This window comes from Schistocerca gregaria, chromosome X (genome assembly GCF_023897955.1).
Source record: "Schistocerca gregaria isolate iqSchGreg1 chromosome X, iqSchGreg1.2, whole genome shotgun sequence".
Lineage (NCBI taxonomy): Eukaryota > Metazoa > Arthropoda > Insecta > Orthoptera > Acrididae > Schistocerca > Schistocerca gregaria.
The window spans coordinates 613,858,410-613,877,789 of record NC_064931.1 but is presented as its reverse complement, the minus strand read 5'-3'; the positions used below and the strand labels follow the sequence as shown (position 1 = coordinate 613,877,789).

General features: G+C 41.2%; 1 protein-coding gene across 50 annotated transcripts in view; it reads left to right on the top strand.

Moving 5' to 3' along the window:
- Positions 1-19,380, top strand: part of LOC126299121 (twitchin) — a 484,418-nt gene that overhangs the window by 16,806 nt on the left and 448,232 nt on the right. For all 50 annotated transcript variants that reach the window (XM_049990829.1, XM_049990822.1, XM_049990871.1 and 47 more), the window contains exons 2-3: positions 3,570-3,923; positions 15,800-15,821. In XM_049990829.1, the coding sequence (XP_049846786.1) occupies positions 3,611-3,923; positions 15,800-15,821 (335 nt within the window). In that variant the 5' untranslated portion in view covers positions 3,570-3,610. The remainder of the gene's footprint in view (positions 1-3,569; positions 3,924-15,799; positions 15,822-19,380) is intronic.

Genomic DNA, 19,380 nt, shown 5'->3' with positions numbered 1-19,380 from the left:
TGGAAAAATTACTTAGCAAATGATAAAAAAGTTATCAAAGTTTCGTTATTTAAACTGCAAATTTCTCATAAGCAGTTAAGTGATGGGCATACTATAAGGAGGTAAGATGGATCCTTTCCTTCGTATGTAAAAAACTATTTACATTGCATCAATTATTCTCTGACATTGTTCATGGTCAACACTGTTGTAAATGTAGAAGTACTGTTGTGAGAAAATTTTTGCAAAATATACCAAAAATTACAGATAATCAACGCTTGTTACAAAGGACTGACAGTTGACTGTCAGTGTAAACATATATAATAAGCGTAAAAAGCCGCAGACATCAGTTATTGTTTTGCTACAAGGTCAAATATTTAGTCGTGACCATTTGAAATTGTATACGATGGAACGTTCTCACAAATCTGATATTGGGGATGACTAACGCCCAACTGACTGGTTAGAATAATTCTGTGTTGTAACTGACAGCATACAAAACCCCGTCCGATGCATTGGTAAGAATTGTTCATCAACCTTGGATCCTCATAAAACATGGTTGAATGAACATGTAGACGGCTTAAGGAAGACTTAAAGGTTCATAATTAAAATTTATAACTAGAAACAGAACTTAATAAACATTTAGCGATCAATTAAAGTTTGATTTAAAGACTGTGTTGGAATGCTGCGATAAAAAGGAATACTGAAACCATTAAAAATGTCGAAATATAATACTATGTTAACTAATTACAACTAAACTTCGTTGTATTACTTAACACTATGTGTAAAGTGCCTTGATAAAGTAGCGTTGTAGAGTTTACTGGTCAGCACGCCCATATCCGTGTCGTTGGTGCCGTGTCGTTGGTGCTCGAATCCAGAGGAGCAGCTATTCTCCTTCACGTAGCTCTTTAATTAGTTCTTCGAAGCTTGGCGAGATAGAGAATCAAACCCGGGTCCTTCGTGAGGTGGGAAAACATTATGGCAATTCAGTCGCGGAATAGAACATATGCTGCATAAAACTCTAAAATATGTAATGGATAGATGAAAGTACGTAGTTCAAATAATCTAAGTAAGCTATGAGAGGTTAAGATACATATGGAAATATCTCTCACCAGACGAAGAGACGTGATGTTGGGAACACAATTTAAGGAAGCCACTATAGTTACAGACATTCGAAAGAGGGAACTCGGAAGCATATGTTGTGGCAAATCTACAGATATCAACTACTATATTATCACCTTTTGCATTTCACAGTATTAAAATACCGCTGACCCCAGGATAGTAGAGCCATTATATCCTCTCCTTTTCATTTATGATGATTATGCTGATGCCTTCAACATTTACGTAAACTGGAAATAGTAAACGTGATAGGTAATATAAAGTAATTGTGCAGGAGAACGATGAAGTGGGAATGGTAGTGTTCAGACGTATAAAAATCACTTACCATGGACTGAGCAATGTAGAAACTGCATAGCCGCTACGATGTCTGTCATTGATTGCTACGTCCTCTGATATTCTTACACAAGCAAAAGAGAATTTCTTGAGTAGGGCAATGACGTACGTCACGATTTTATTTTATCTTTTAAATACCTTATTTTATAATCAATGACTAATTGAACTCCTATCATATAGTATTCGGGACCGAATGATCAAATTGAACAATTCAGTTGGCCCATTATATCTTCGACTGATCTGATAACGATGTCTGAACCGTTCCAAGAGTGTCTAATAATTCTTATGCTCGTTTATATTTATGTGTCACGTTAGTATTGTGTTCTGAATTCATAAAATGCTACATACATAACATCACATCAGTCATTGTGTCTTTCCTGTACTTAAGATGTCAGTCATTAAAATGCAGATATCAGCATCTAGTATAAAAATGCAAAATGAAACTTCTATACATACGTGGCTTTAAATTATCGGTAACTGATTAACTGACGTTATGAAGAAAAATATTGTAAGATTCCTATCTATTTGCAGAAATTATAGTCTCCTGTTGCTTCCTGACCAATAGTCTTTGAAGGCTGGTTGGTATTGCTTTCCGCTTTAATAAAGTGAGCAGCGCATAGGAATAACATTTACTTATATATCTAGAAGATATTGCAAGACCTTGCCGTTACAAGTCAACTGATCTTCACTTACTCTGCTTGGCATTTTGGTACATTTCAGTGAACGTATTTAATCGCATACGTTTAATACTAACGTCTGTCGTGCATGTGGCTGTTACTGTTGTGTCCGCATAGCGTTTGATTTTTAGATATAGCATTTACGTCATATTATGTTTGATTGTACATCAATATTTAATATAGATTTTACAAATATATGGCATTATCTACTTCTAATGAGTTCCAATTTCATCATAAAATAACAAAACGGTTGAAGATGATTAAAGACTCGCTCTGCGGAAATTCTTTAACACACCGAGGGATACGAAAATTAGGATCTAAAATTGTACCCGGAAGTGAGATAAAAGCTAACTGTTGTAGACGTATTGACCGAAAAATCTTGCTCAAAGTCCAGTTTCACAGTTGTCATTTAGGGACCTTTGTGCAGGTTTTAAAACGCTACCGCGTCTATTGCTCGTAGTTAATAAATTAATTTGGATTCATAAAACAAACAAATAACGCTAGTCATTCCCGATGGTACGTCAGAAGTTTCACCTGTTCATATACGTTCTTTATATTTTCGCATAAACAGCAAAAACATTATTCTTGTAGAGGGAACTGTCCCGTAGGGGCTCCAGATTTTATTTTCACTCACTACGCAAGCGGGTAAAAATTACATTTATCCCAAAAAATTGGTATGATTAGAAGTCCATAGACATTTGTTCATTGTTTTGTATTCGATTTCATCTGTGCACTAATGTTTTAAGGTATGAAATTTACCGTCGAACATTGAGTTTGTGGTTTGAACTAAAAATTAATTTATCTGATGTCCCTTCGAACATCGTAGGAAATTAAACTTAAAACATTATATGAAATTCAGTTTAACGGAAAACACTAAAGTGTATGAATAAATCACTCTGAAATTTTACATTAACTGTTTTTGGGATGTCATTAATAAAAGAGCAACAAACAGTTACTTTTTATTATTATTTGTTCTAGATGTGTGGTAACATAACTTTGGCGCAAAGTGCGACCATGTGTAAACGATTTTATATTTCCTCAACATATCTTTTCAATCGATGAATCCCGTCCTTAATTGTTCTTCTTATGTATCACCAAATGCTCCAGATTTGATCCTGAAAGTATTCAGACTAGTGGAGAAAGGAATTTTTATTTTATTTCGATCCATTTATTTCTCTAAATACTTCACGAGGGCACAGGGAAGCTTCTAATCAACATTTGGCACATGCTTTTAGTTTAAGCTGCACTTCTGGCAAGAAATTCTTGAGTCGAGTAGAGGAATCTGTCACATTAAATCCAGCTATATTTTGTCGTGTTCTTATTACGGATCTGTACAACCATTTTAAATGAGAACTGATCGAAATACTTTCCGAACAAAAGGTCGGCAACGTTTACACATGGACGTGTTTGGCGCAATGGTGAAGTAGATTACGTGACGAGTGAAGTGACAGTTGTGTTGGTACGCAGGGTGGTAGTGTTCGCCGCTGCAGAAAGCCACCCCGGGCGGCATGGGGGTGGCGGAGGACTTCGCCCCGAGCTTCACGCAGAAGCCGCAGCTACGGCAGGAGGATGAGGGCAACCGACTCATCTTCGAGTGTCAGCTGCTGTCGTCCCCCAAGCCAGACATATGCTGGTTCAGGGGAGACACGCAGCTCGCAGAGGACCACAGGACCGTGATGCGCACGCAGGCGCTCGGCTCCAACAAGTTCCTCGTCGTACTCGAACTCGACGATGTCATCGAGAGCGACGCAGGCCTCTACAAAGTCAAGGCCAAAAACAAGATGGGGGAGGTGGCTGCGTCCATCAACCTCAATTTCAGCCGTAAGTATTATTACTTTCTTTGCTGTGTTGACCCGTCCGTCCTCAGTTGCGTGTCATTCTGTAGTGTTACCGTAGCTGAATATAAGCGCAGTTTGTATTCTGCCATACGAGCTTTACCTCAGTTCATCGTGAGCAACCTTCAGTGGCCTGAAATATGTACACAGTGATATAGTACACAGATCGTTTACACAAAGGTAGCAACTAAAAGGCAAAGCCAAACTTTTAAGAAAAATTTCTCACCCATCGAGGAGGGAAATATGTTATTGTGGACATGACTCCAGAAACGCTGTACTTCCAAGCTAGAGTTCAGTTTCTACAACTCTTCAATACGTTAATCATGGAAACATACGGTAAAAGAGCGTATGAGCACAGTATGAAGCACTTTTCTAAATGAAATTTAAATGACCCCGTTAGCAATGATACATCCACCCGCCGTCGCATTGAGCCACTGATGCGCTGAATGCGTTCAGGTACGGAGAGCGTGGAAGTCAAGGAACTGGTCCACCTCTACCCTGAAATGAGGAGGAGCTTTATCCTAAATGAACACAAGTTTTGTTGCACTCGTAAAGGCACATGTTCCAACAGAACAGGCAGAGTATTCTCCACGAAACCATGGTGAATTTCTCCATTGAGCCTGGGTGGAAGAACATCAGGCTCTAACAAAGAGTTACCAACAATGCCGGCCCAAATGTTGATAGAAAATTTTTGCTGATAACATGATTGCACAAATTCGTGAGGATACTCGATAGCCATACATAAAATTTACGATCTAATCACGTTGAAATGAAACCTCATCAGTGAACAGCACATTGGTACTAAAGTGAGTGCTGACATTGCTCAGTGAACCATTCGCAGATGAGTACCCATGCAGGAAAATCAGCTGTCGATAGTGTCTGCATACGCTGTACGTGGTGCGGATACAGCAGGTTCTCATGTAGCACTCTACAGACACTCACTTAGTTAACATTACTTGTTGTAGCTAATTGTCTTAAGCTGACACTAGGGTTGTCGTCAACTGCAAGAAGAATTTCCTTCTCCAGGTGAGGTGTCCTCGTCCTTCTAGGCGTCCTCCACTAGAGACTAGTAGGCTTGAACGTCCCATTCTCAACATTTCATGTAAGAAACCGTTGCGTATAATGCTGGTACGTCCTGTTTCTGTACATTTTCCATGATGAATGTGATTGTGAAGAGAAGCACAAAATGAGCTGTAGCATGGAAATAAATAGTTTCCAGACCCACGTCCATGTTACGTATTTTGTGCCTCTATGTGTGAGGAATATTTCCTTTAAGTTTGGCCATACCTTTTTGTTATACGCCGTATTTCGAAAGCATTATTATAGAGATTATATGAAAGTAGCGTGGAATGTAGTGCGACAGGTCTACGATGTGAAAACACGTGGCTTGACCGCTGTGTTGTGGCATCAGAAAGCGGTAATGTCCATGTGCTCTCCCCCTAATGAAATCCGTAATTACCTAGTATGGAACACATACTGCCTAAGCCATTCTGGATCCATATTACGCCCGCATGGTAAACGAACCCAGGAATTTGTTCCAGCAGAAATGCTACAGGAGGTCTGTCTCTGTCATTAAACTCTCAGTGTTTCTGTCTGACAGGTAGAGGACCCACGTTTGATTTCAGCCATTAACGAGAGACTTTCTCTTGCCGATAAAATTGGAATGGGCCTGTTATCCCTGTGGCGACGGCAAACAAACTCGTAGAAGGAGACGTAGTGGCTCCGATTCCTAAAGCTGACATCAAGTCAGGGAGATCGATGTGCTGACGATTTGTCCTTCCCGTACTGCAACCAGTCCCCCTCCTCCTTCCTCCACACACACACACACACACACACACACACACACACACACACACACAACAATGTTTTGGAGTCTGCATAAATGGATTCCGTAAACTGCCACATTTTGGGAAACTAAGTCGAAAGACAATTCGAGCAGTTACTTCAGAAACAAATCCTACGAATAAGCCATAAAAAACATAAGGATTCAAATATGCTGCTGACAAGTCATTCTAATAAAACATAGTTCTTTATAATCATCTTCTCGCAGGAACTGACAAAGAAAAGTGAGGAAATTAAAATTAGGGCTGTAAATTAAACTGAACTGGTCTACTAATTCATGTCTTCGTAACTTGAGCCTCTATCCATAAATCATAATGTTTTCCTCTGCATTCCGAAGCCTGTTAGCTCCAATAAGCCATAAAAATTTAAACATCTGTATGAAAATAACTGCTACAATCTTCAGACCCCTAAACGTGGGAAGTTTACAACAGACTCATATGAGTTTTATCTTATAACCAATTTTCTGAAAGTTTCGTTCATTGCTTTTGTTTTTATCTGAGCATAGCATAAGACAGGACCAACAGTAGTTTTTGCTGTTTTGCTTTATTCCACAGCAACAGACAATCGAATACAGTCCGTCAGTGTGTTTGTAGCTACAAGCAGTTGAGTTAACTATTCATCCATAGGTATCTGGTACAAAAAATGATCAATAAACCGAAGGTATCAAGCTGAAGCTATAGGAGAAGAAATGAACAGCTGTTAGGGCAGCAAAAAAACCTGAGAGTCATCGATAGTCATGCCTAGTATAACTCTATCATGGCGACCCAATATCACTAAGGCGAGAACTAAAGTGAAATTGACAACTCATAAGCTTAAGTTTCAGTGTTCCTCCATTAGTAAGATCTTGTACTCGAACTGCTGCTTTTTTTATATATGTCCTGTAACATATATCTGTTGCGTGGATTGTCTCGAACATACAAACAGCCATATTTGCCACTTACACAGTAGGAAGCTGAGCGTAACAGATGGCATGCACCAAGACAAAGAAAAGAAAAATGCACACATCCACGAATATGCTCCCTTTAGCACGTTAATACTTTCTACTGACGCCAAAATTCAAAATACAACGAATCCACGAGTAAGATCTAATTAAAACACTTCTCGGCGGAAACATTTGCGTTTCGACTTTGGAACGTACAAACTGGCATCTATCCAGCGTACATAAATGCAACAAACGTCATAAATAGCTTCCTTGCATTAACAAAGAAAACCCAATATCCCTGTTTTCGACAACAGTGAAAAACAGTAAAAACAAGATTACAAAACAAAACAAAAAACGATTAAGGAAGAAGTTAACTAGTAAATTCTCTGACATGGCTTTCCATAGTTACAATGTGCAACAATTAAAAATGTTCAAATATGTGTGAAATCTTATGGGACTTAACTGCTAAGGTCATCAGTCGCTAAGCTTACACACTACTTAACCTAAATTATCCTAAGAATAACACACAAACCCATGCCCGAGGGAGGACTCGAACCTCCGCCAGGATCAGCCGCACAGTCCATGACTGTAGCGCCTGAGACCGCTCGGCTAATCCCGCGCAGCGCAACAATTAAAGGATCACTTTTTCCAAACCCCGTAATTGCCTCCCATTGCAATGTAGCAGTTTGAAATTTGGCTCAATAGTGACTACAACATCCTCTGTAATGATACAAAATAGTGGCGGCCCCGATGACGCTTCAGACAGCAAGGTGTCGACACATGTGGAAAAAGGTCATAGCCCAGAAGTTCATGTGAGATACAACCTGGGTTAAAGTCACATAGGCACCGAATTTCACCATAATTCTCCCCAACGACACCATGGACGTGTCACACGATGGAAAGGTCGTCACATCCTGTCTTACATTCATTTACTCCCTACTTTGAAAGCCTCTGCGATGGAAGCCAACATGGAAACCACGCGGTGTTCGTACGGGTGGCCAAGGAAAAATTTCACTCAGAGTTTGACAGGAAGAGGCCTCAGGAAGTAGCATAAAGGGCGTCAATGAGACTACACTTTCCCTTGGGGCGTTTATTTACACACATTTCACTGTAGAAAACGAAAGCTAGGAGTGCGATGAGCAGCTGGACGGCATTCGTGACAATTTTGACAGTGGTGACATCCTAACCTTTTCCAAGGGCATCGTGAGACAGCAATCCCAATGAGTGTGACACGCTGCTTCTGAATGTACTGCGACGCAGTTTTTGCTCTGGTGTGCAGTGTGGAGCCACAAAGGATCTTTCAAAACCATTCATCGAAATTTGAACGCGATCCGAAGCAGTTTATTCATACAGGTGTAAATGTTGTATTACTCCGTGATCAAGCCACAGCAGGGCACGAAGCAGGAGGGCTATTCGCTCTTCAGTCTACAGACCACAGCGCCGCTACTCGACAGCTGGCGATTGGTACGGTGTTCAACAGGCTCGTAAATCTTTGAACCTCGATGTCTCGAAAACGCTTGAGGAGCGCATTGTACTGGAGCAGCGCTTTTTACATATATGTATGTACTACAGCCGTGCGAAAGATGAATAAAATCGGTAGCAGGTTGGGTGTACCATGTCTGTTCAGAACGTTTCAAGACTGTGTCGATAAAATACAGAGAAACGTTAAGATTGTGGTTTTAATGGTTCAGATGTTCTACATAATCTCCCTCCCTCTCCCCCTCATGAGTGTAACACACATAATGTTCATAAAACCAATTGAAACTGTCAGAAAAGACCTTCTTTTGGGTATTCAACTTGTGCGTCACGTGCGCTTGAATGATGCAATTACCTATGAGGGTTGGAACTTAAATAGTGGCAACTATTTCTTCACAACCGATACAAAAGAGTTACATGTTTGCACCTGTTACTGTCCTTCAAAGCAGTCACCAGCTTTGTATAGAACCCGTTGCCAGCGATTTGGAAGGCCTAGTATACCATTAGCAGAGCCTGTTCTGTTGATGGCGCGAATGTAGCGGTCTACTGCCTGTCAAATCACTGGAACAGATCTGAAGCGAATGCCACGAAGTGGTTCCTTCATCTGCGGAACAAAATCAAAGTCACAAGGAGTATGGTGGATGGTACAATATTTCCCAGTCCAATCGACCGAACAGAGCAGCCACAGCTTGTGTTTTATGGGCCCGCGAATTGTCGCGCAAAATGATGGGTGGGTTGCGCAGAAAGTTTCGCTGCTTCTTTCGCAAAGCTAGTCGCAGGTGATGCTCCAAAAACGAACAGTAATACGGTGCATTGACGGTCTGCCGTGGAGGAACGTAATGCTTTAGGATAACACTATCACAGTCGTACACGAGAATCACCATAACTTTCACTACTTTCGACTTTCGCGGCGACCCATAATCACGCCATTCGTTGGATTGGCGTTTCAATTTTGGCTCGTACGATGTGGCCCATGTCTCATCCAGTGTTACGATACGGCGTAATAAAGCCTCTCCTTCGCACTTATAGCGCTCCAAGTGCGTCTGAGCAGCGTCGTAACCCATCCATTTCTGCGTTTCCGTCAAGTCATGGGGAACCCGTCGTGATGCAACTTTTCGCATGCCCAAGCGTTCCTTCAGGATGCGAAGCACAGTCGTATTAGCTAATCTGGTATCGTAGGCGAGCTCACAAATCGTATGGCGTCGATCACTGTCCACTAACGCGGCAACAGAATTCACTTCTTCAGAGACGTTAGGACGACCTGCCCGATACATGTCTGCCACAGTTTGCCAACCTTCGTTGAAGGCTTTTACCCAACGTGCCACTGTTCTGCATGGCCAATGCCGGTTCCCTGCACGCCTCTTGAAGACATTGATGACACTGTCGTGCTGTACGACCTCTGGCACATTCAATTTTGACCCAACTCCGTTGTTCCTGTTTCGAAAACACAGTGACACCGTTACGCTAGACCGCTCGCTCACAAGTGAATGTGTTTCCCTCGATTGTGCGCATGCATGCCGGTGACGTGGGACGGGCGAGGAGGTAATGTAGGCATGTCAGTTACGTGTGATATCAGCGACAATAGTACATTCCATTGCATAGTGTCTCCACAGCAGTGTTGCCACTTTTTAAGTTCTAACCTACGTATAACAGAGTACTAATTAAAAAATCTGCGCAGGCATCCAGTCAGATCTTAGTAAGATTTCAAAGTAGCGCAACTGGCTTTAAATACGCTATCAAATCAAAAATATCCACACGTCCCTTTTTAGTGGAGAATTCACCACTAAATGTCATGAACTGCGATTCCCCCCCCCCCCCCCCCCCCCCAGTATAAAAGGAAGCGGGGAGTACTGTGTTGTCCTTAGAGAAACGATAACAGGAGAATGGGTCGGTCAAGAGAGCACAGTGACTTCTAACGTGTGGCCTACTCTTCACTGGAAATCACCTGAGTTTCAACCCGTCTAAAGCTGCCAAAGTTGATCGTTGGTGATGTGATAGTGTAGAGAAAACGCGAAGCAACAACAACAGCTTAACCAAGGCCAGACAGACCTGCTGAAGGACAAGGGCCGTCGAACATTGTGGAGTGTGATTGTAAAAAATCGCATCAAATTTGCAGAAGGGATCAATCGTGAGGTCCATAGTGCTACCAGCGGTCCAGGTACCACAATGGCTCTGCATAGGGAATTAAAAACAATTTACAACGATCAGGTAGCTCCTCATAAACCACACATTTCTGTATTCAATGTTAAGTGACGTCTCTTGTGGTGTAAAGAGCGACACCAGTGGACAGTGGATGATTCTGAACGAGTGATTTCCCTGTGACAATCCGATAAAAGGATTTGGGTTTGGTGAATACCTGGGGAACGTTGTCTGTCATCATGTGTGGTGCCAACAGTGAAGAAAAGACGAGGTAGTGTTACGATACGGGGGTGTTTATAGTGGTTAGGGTGTGGTCCCCTTAATGCGCTTAAGAAAACGCTAAATGCGGGAAGATATGAACATATTTTGCAGCCATGTGTCGTGCATACAGTAGAGGAACAGCTCGGAGAGGATGTTTCTATCAGCATGAAAATCCACCCTGTCATAAAGTAGCATCTTTGAAGCAATGATTTGTGGCCAGTAACAATCCTGAAATGAACTGGATTGCACATAGTCCCGACTTGGACCAAATGTAATACCTTTGGGATGGGCTATAACGTAGACCTCAGCCTCAGACCTCAGCTCTCGATATCACTACCTACTCTGGTTTCGGCTCTTGAGGAAGAATGGGCAACCATTCCTCCACAGATATTCAGACACCTTACTGAAAGTATGCCCAGCAGAGTTAAAGACGCCATAAACGCGAAGGGTGGACACCCTATATTAATGTCCACTAATAAGTGTCCGAACACTTTTGATCAGATAGCGTATAGAGAAATATGTAATTCTACACTTCACAGAAACACAGAAGACTATCCTGTGGCCGGCCGTGGTGGCCGAGCGGTTCTAGGCGCTTCAGTCTGGACCCGCGCGACCGCTACGGTCGCACGTTCGTATCCTGCCTTGGGCATGGATGTGTGTGATGTCCTTCGGTTAGTTAAGTTTAAGTAGTTCTAAGTTTTAGGGGACTGATGACCTCAGATTTTAAGTCCCATAGTGCTCAGAGCCATTTGAACCATTTGAACCAACTATCCTGTGGCTATAATATAAATGAGTCACAATTGGAGTCAGCGAATTTTTACAACTACATGGATGTAACTCTTTATAGGGATAAGAAATGGAATGATCACATAATTTCAGTCGTAAGGAAAGCAAGTGGCGGAATTCGGTTCATTGGCAGGGTACTGGGAAAATGCAATCGGTCTACAACGCAGATTGCTTAGAAAATACTTGTGTGCCCATCCTATGTTACTCATGTGCCTGGGACCCATACCAGATAGGACCAGCAGGGGATAATATATTCAAAGAAAGGCAGCACTAATGGTCACAGGTTTGCTTGACTCACAGAGGAGCGTAACGGAAATGCTGAGAAGCCTTAGCCGACCATTGTGGCCGAGCGGTTCTAGGTGCATCAGTCCAGAACCACGAGGCTGCTACGGTTGCAGGTTCGAATCCTGCCTCGGGCTTGGATGTATGTAATGTCCTTAGGTTAGTAAGGTTTAAATCGTTCTAAGGCTGGGGGACTGATGACCTCAGATGTTAAGTCCCATAGTGCTTAGAGCGATTTGAGCCATTTGAGGTCTTAATTGGATAACACTTGACGATAGAGAGCAACTACCCCGCGAAAGTCTGCTTACAAAGCTTCAAGAAGCAATATTAAGTGAATAATCTTTAGCCCCCTATGTATCGCTCTACTGGGAGCAGAAAAAATATAATTAAACTAATTACAGAGTTCGGAGAGATATTTAAACAATCATTCTTCAGCTAATTATGTGGTACAATGCTAAGTAACCTCGACTATGCACTTTACAGTGGTTTGCGAGTGTGGATATAGATGTAGATGTCATTTCCTCCATCCCAGTGAGTAACTTCATGGATGTATATATGAGAAATCACACATTTCTTTTTTTCTTTTGCTGTTCTGCATTCCTAGAGAGAGGACGAGTAGATTGCGCACTTATCGTTGTACGAGTGATGGCTGAAAATGGAATGATAGCTGAAGAGAAATGGCTGAGGCCCTTAGGCAGCGAGAAAACAGTCCCAAGATAAGAAGCAATGCCTCCAAGCGCTGTGCCTCCAAACTATGCCAGCTAAATATATTGATGTAGGCCTATAGTCAATTGATCAGCGGCAGGTTATTTGCAAAAGCCTCGCCAGAAAACAGAAATGTAATGACGCTTCCGCCTTATGATGTTAAACACCAGATTTTCCACTACAGCGTAAAACAGAACTAGTCCTAATTTACAACTTGAAACTGTAAATAAGTCCACCGCAGTCTAAACAGAAAAATCTGCGTGCTAGCGGAAATAGCGGCCGCGGGAAAGAAAACAAGCATCTAGCAACAAACAGAGACGCTGCAAAAGTGCGCACGTCTTTTCGTGTTCATTAAACAGTCTCAATGACTGGCAGTGTGCGTAAGAACTGAGACCTCTTTATGCTGACAAGTTTGTTCCATGCCTACGTTAGTCTCTGTTCTCCTTGCCGCCATCACATCTGGCTAGCACCTGTCGTATCAAGAATAATAGACTTAACTTTTCTGACTTCCTACTAGATTTAGCACGCACCTGGTATGAAAGGTACTGTATCATTGCCAGTACCTCATGTATTAGGACACGTAATTGGATTTCTGACTGATGGGTTACTTCTGCTGCCGGCCGCGGTGGTCTTGCGGTTCTAGGCGCTGCAGTCTGGAACTGCGGGACTGCTACAGTCGCAGGTTCGAATCCTGCCTAGGGCATGGATGTGTGTGATGTCCTTAGGTTAGTTAGGTTTAAGTGGTTCTAAGTTCTAGGGGACTGATGACCTAAGATGTTAAGTCCCATAGTGCTCAGAGCCATTTTTTGGTTACTTCTGCTCAGTACTGAGCATAACGGAAATGCGAGATACCCCATACTGAAATGAGTAAAAATTACGCACCATCATATATCCTCCCGATTCTAGCCAAATTTTATCTACAATAATATCTTCCACCACCAGGATTCCAAGCGGTTACTTCTGCGTGGAAAGTTACAGAATTAACAACCATATCCGCGAAAGTGGAAACTGAATTTGTTAGCGTGTGTGATCTAGAAGCAGAACCTATCTCCATCCGCTGCTTGCATAACTTCATCAGAAGAGAGTGATATTTGATCTTCCTCCAGTCAGTCGAAATCGAGGAAACTTTCTTTCGTTTTTGTTATTTTTTGAAAGCTTTTCCACATAGCTGACATTACTTCATTTTTTGCCGGTGATTGTAAGAATATGATAATACTTGATATTCAGTAACAACTTTTATTTGTTCACGAACTGGTTTTCGGCATCATAGGTCGTTCTCGTATGACAACTGATATTCGTGGCAGCTGATTATATAAGCATAGGGATTAAATAATAATAGAAAATATGACGTTTCTAAATAGAAAGTTAAGCTTGCATAAAATTTTTGTGTAAAGACAAGTTGTCACTCATTTTAAAAAAGTTAACCGAGGCTATAATTTCTGTTTTCTTTTATACGTATTATTGAGGTTACAGGGGAAACAGTACTTTACAATTAACTTGACTTGACAAGAGCAAAACTGAAAAGTTCTTTTAAAATTCCAACTTTAGTTGAGCATTTTCTGCTTTATCCTTATGTGTAATATGATGTTCATACAACAAATAAAGGCTGAAAGCTGACATTATTGAAAATGTTACTAATTAATACTCAGATGCCACAGAGCCGGAGCTTAGTTTTAAACAAACAAACATAGTTTTATTTCCATTTTCTCTTAAAATATGTTCTTCATGTATGCTTATATGAGAAAACAGACATTCTTTTTTCTTTTGCTGGTTTCCATTCCTAGCGGGACAAGTAGATCAACTACACTCCCCGTGGTGCGAATGATGGCTGAAAATGGAATGATAGCTGAAAATTGTTACTTCTGACGAGAAATTAAAGATAGAACTACAGCAAAGGGACGCTCCATAATAATTCGCTACTCAGTGGTGGATTTGAAAGTAATCTCACAGTGCAAATCATCGTTACGAAGAAAATCAGTTCTTGTGACATTTAGCGAAAAATAAAAATGTTAATGCTACTGTAAAATTGTGAAATATTTTAATATCACTTAAAACTTTATTTTCACCGACGGACGGCGTTTTAACACCAATGTAATGAAAAATAAGCTGTAGTGCTCATTTTCTTCAGATATATTGGAGATTAGTTGAACATTTCCATTATTTTTATATTCACAGAAATGTTCTTCTGAACCTCACTGTTAAAGATAAGAATTTCCTGACTCACGATCCTCCATAAACCAAGCTAGTGCTCGGCCTATAAAACATTTCGGCCGATAAAAACTTTCGACAGTACATTAAATTCCAATAAAACAGCTTGTATTTCACAGCACAGTCCTTGCAGAACGTAAAAACATCTAGTTGCCCCGATATCGTCTGAGCGTCTTCATGACATTTAGAAGCATTTGTAATTAAATACAGTGACATTACAACAGTCATTCAGTTTATTATTTAATATACTGGAACGCGACCCAGAATTTCTAATGAATCTGTTATTTGTTCATTTATTTAATGTCCACTGTAACTGAATATTTTAGACAAAATATACAAATGAAGTTCAAAAACATTTTACAAACGCAGATTTTTGTTGTTTTATTCATAGATATCAGTATCTTGCGGCGTGAAAAGATTATATTCGCCTGAATGTGCCTCTTTAATTTAAATACTATTTTCAGTCAAAAGGTTTAGTCCATCACAAAATTTGAACATCCATATTTTTATATTTTATTCGTCCATTATTATTTCATGAAGAGCCACCCTATGTTTATCACTTTCTCGTTCTCCGATTTTTTTATCCTACGAATAATGACTCTATGATCCAACAGTGAATTATATTAAGCGTGGTTTGGGTTTATAGTCTTCGTTCCTGGCGTCTCTGTTTTCCTCTTACGTTGTCACTGTTTTTAATTTACTTGAACTATTCCATATTCATCCTGCCGATTCAGACAGCGAAATAAGAGTATTAAATACGAAAATAAACTGGAAATGAAGTATGGAAGTAGAGTCCGTGACTTTCGCTGCTGTTGCAAAATTTAGTTATGTCTATTGGTTCTGCAAGGGGTCCTTTACAAGCGTTTTTCTTTTAAGTTTGTGCCTCTAACTCAACGTCACTACATACTACCAACATAGTTTTCTTCCAGAATAAGTGTTTTAAAATTCTCCTTAATAGCTAAGAGACTGTCGGTTCCACAGTTATGCTTCCAATACATCCTGCGATACAATTTTATTCTTAACATGTATCGCCATCATCTTTTTTGCTAATCAAAAGTTCTTTTCTTGTGTTTTGATTTATGGTATAGAGTGCTTTGACAGATAGACAATACAAAATATTTCACGAAAATTCTACAAGGGCTATACTCTTTAAATAAGAATGCTTCCTTTTTATTTTTATTATGTACAATGTTTGGTTGTACTATAAAGTTTCTGATACCTGTTTTTTTGTCTCTTTTCAGCGATCGATGAACCACGAGAAAAGTAAGTACCTTCCTTTCTCAACTTTTTTACCGTCCAATTCACTTTAAGAACCTAACCGTACTCCAATGTGTGATGTTGACGTCTATTCCTTTTTAAAAAACTAATCTTTCGGCTCAAGATTTACCTATAATTATTCAGTGTTCTTGGGTCGCAATTTTCTTTTGGTAATTAGGTGGCATATATTGGGGCTGATATTTCTGTCTTCAAACAAGAAGATTGAACGTCAGTTCTTTATTAACAAACGGAATGTGGGAAAACAACTTACCTTATGGAGCCAATAACTCGCATAACTAGCACGATAAAATTACTAACCATCAAAAATTGGCTTTTGTTTCTTCCGTTCAACGTCTGCGATATGAAATAGAACGATCACATACACTCAGTCGTAGGTGAGGCAAGTGGCAGACTTGGGGTAGGTGGTAGAATACTAGGGAAATGCAGTCAATCTACAAAGGAGATCGCTTACAAATCACTCGTGCGACCCATCCTCTTAATATTTCTCAAGTGCGTGAGACCCATACCAAATGGGATTAAAAGGAGATGTTGAACATACAGGCAACAGAGAAGGGCAGTACGATTAGTGACACGTTTGTTTGACCCGTGGGAGAGGGTCACAAAGATGTTGAAGCAACTGAAGAGGAACACAACTGAAGATAGACGCAAACTGTCCCCTAGAAATCCTACTTACAAGTTCCAAGAATCAGCTTTAAATAATGAAGATAGGAAAATACTACAACCTACTTATGGCTCCCGTAGGGATTTTGACGGCAAGATTAGATTAATTACAGCGCTCACAGAGGTATTTATTCATTCTACCCACGCTGCATATGTGGCTGGAATGAGAAGAAGCCGTAATAACTAGTACGATGTCATGTACCTTTTGCTATGCGTTTCACAATAGTTGATTAGTAGATACAGATGTAGATTTACGTAGTCTAAAGGTGCGTTTGCATGGGTCACAGAAATTGCATGTTATCGACAATGTTGCCCTGAAATGTTGCCAGATACATTTCCGGCAACACGAATTACAGCCACATGTTCGACAACACTAGTGGCCACTATTGCCTGGGAACGTTTGTGGCAATAAAATTCCGGGCCAGAGTGTTTACACTGTCCACAGTATTGCTCTGAGACGGTCGAAAGAGAGCTACTACAAGTGAGTGCGACTCCCCTGTTTTTGCTTTCCACAAGGAAAATCTATAGCAAGAAAATGAGAAATCGGGCTTCTTGCAACGATGTCTCACACAGGAGGAAATGGGGGGGGGGGGGGGAGGGGGAGGACAGAGGCCTCCTCCTTCGCCCACTTCAAACCCGGAGTGGGCCAAGATACAGTTTCTGCCTCTCCCCCCCCCCCCCCCCCTCAAGCTAACTTGGATGGGAATATGACCTGCACACAGAGATAGCGATTAAAATTATGCTGCACGTCAGTTAAGATGCGATTTGTATTTTGGTTCACAGCAGTTTTTGCTTGTCAATGAATCAAACCGTCAAATCCTTGAAGCTTCAGTCTTATAACTACAACCACACACTGTCCTGTTTTCCTCCTCTTTTCTCCATTCGTCGCATATTTCAGTAGTGCCCCTCAACTTCCCATAAAGAAAAAAATCTAGTCAGAAACAAGCTCTGTCGGCCCAGTGCGACCGATTTTGGGGAGCAAAAATCCTCAAATTTTCAACAAATTGGTTTTTCTGTCTGTTTACGTTGTTAACAATTATTCTCCTGATCCGTGTAGTAATGTTTTCTTCCATACAAGTTTTGCACCACCATCGCAACTCGAATAGGTGTCTTTATTTTAACGTTTCAGTTTCATACGACTTACTCTTTCATTTCCTGATCCATTTGAATCTAAGCCCACTCTCGTTCGTAGATATGTAGACAGCACACAACTTTTTTTTGAGCAGTTTGGTCTTGGCCACGCAAGCGCAAGCCATTCATTCGACAACGACGTACACCAGCCAACAATGCCCGAACAGCGGCCGGTACGTGTTGTGGCACGCCGCTACATAGATCCAACGTTTATAACAAATAAAATCGACGTGGTACCTAAATGTGAGGGCAGGGTGTTTTCTGATATTCCTTCCTCTTCCCTCAATTCACGCCATAGCTACACCGCCAAACATTGTTCTGGTGAAAAACGTGACACGAATGTTGGGCTGCCACATGTCCGGGCTTTCGCGGATTTGTTGTAGTTTTGATAGAACCCGGGGAGGGGAGGGGGGGTTTCTGAGGAGGTTCTTATGCATTTTTGTGTCTAGAGAAATTCGATTTGTTGGAAATAAATTGATTTAATAAATCTTAGTTAAAATCCACAAATTGAGGACTAGTGCGTAGGTTGCTTCGTTCATTTTATATTTAAAAAAAAAGAAAGACAGGAAGCACGCTCTCCTACACACATATTTTTCATACTTCTGTATTGAGAACAGTGAGAAACCGCCGGCGATCGACGATCGCATGCATCGCTCCTCCGACCCGCTCAACAGATAGTTGTGCGCAGCCAACTCAACCGTGCAAGTGTACGTTTCACTACACACGTCTGCGCCGCAAACATAATATCTCGATACTACAGTACACCAACTTACGAAAGTATGTGTCATTAATAATCGTTAAGATTTTTTAAGTCGTCATGAGAGGGGAAATGTTCCCTTGTTTGTTGACAGCGCCGGCGTGCGCGCGTCTCGAACCGTCAGCAGCTATGATATAGATTACTCAGGGAATGCACGGGTTAATTGTGGCCATCGGCCAACATTCCGATAGACTGTGTGTGTCCGGGAAAATAATCCAATTTGACCCAGATGTCCTGGGTTTCCGAGTCTCTGTACGGGGTCAGCAATTTAAGTGCTGGCAGATCGACACGTATGCAGCCCAACAAGTGATTTTTCTCTAGTATTTCTTCAGCCTTTACGCACAGCTCGAAAAACTGCGACCATTACTGTTAGTGTACAAGCATGTAATGTGTCCTCCACTGGAGGCCAACTTATTACTGAACGTGCTAAGGTTAAAGAATTGTTTCAGAAAGTTATGATTATGACAGTTCCACTATCGTCAGCATCCCCTGAGAGGTCGTTTACCTCCTTGCGACGACTTCAGATCAACAGTGTCGCTGTCGGGAGACAATCAACTAATCCTCGTTCATGTTTATCAATACAGGGCTAGGAAAACTAATCTTACGGATATCATAAAGGAATTTATTTCCTGAACTGTGGAAAAGACAGATACAATCGGAAAGCGAATGTAAAATTTTGGAGTCAAGAAGATAAAAAATAACGTATACGAATCTACAGAACGACAAGTGGTGGCTTACGCATTTTACTAGCGAACCCGGCAGCGCTTCGCAATTGCTAAATATGTATGGGAATTGTATATACGTCCTAATTACCTTCTCTCCCTCTTTCTGTCCTTCTCCTCGTCCCCCCTCTCTTTGTCCATCTTCTCTCCCTCCCCCCTTCTCTGTGTAGCATCTCTTCCCCTCCTCTCTCTGCCCACCATCTCCTCCTTCTCCTTCTCCCCAGCTTCCTCCACCTCTTCCTCCCCCTCTCTCTGCCCACCATCTCCTCCTTCT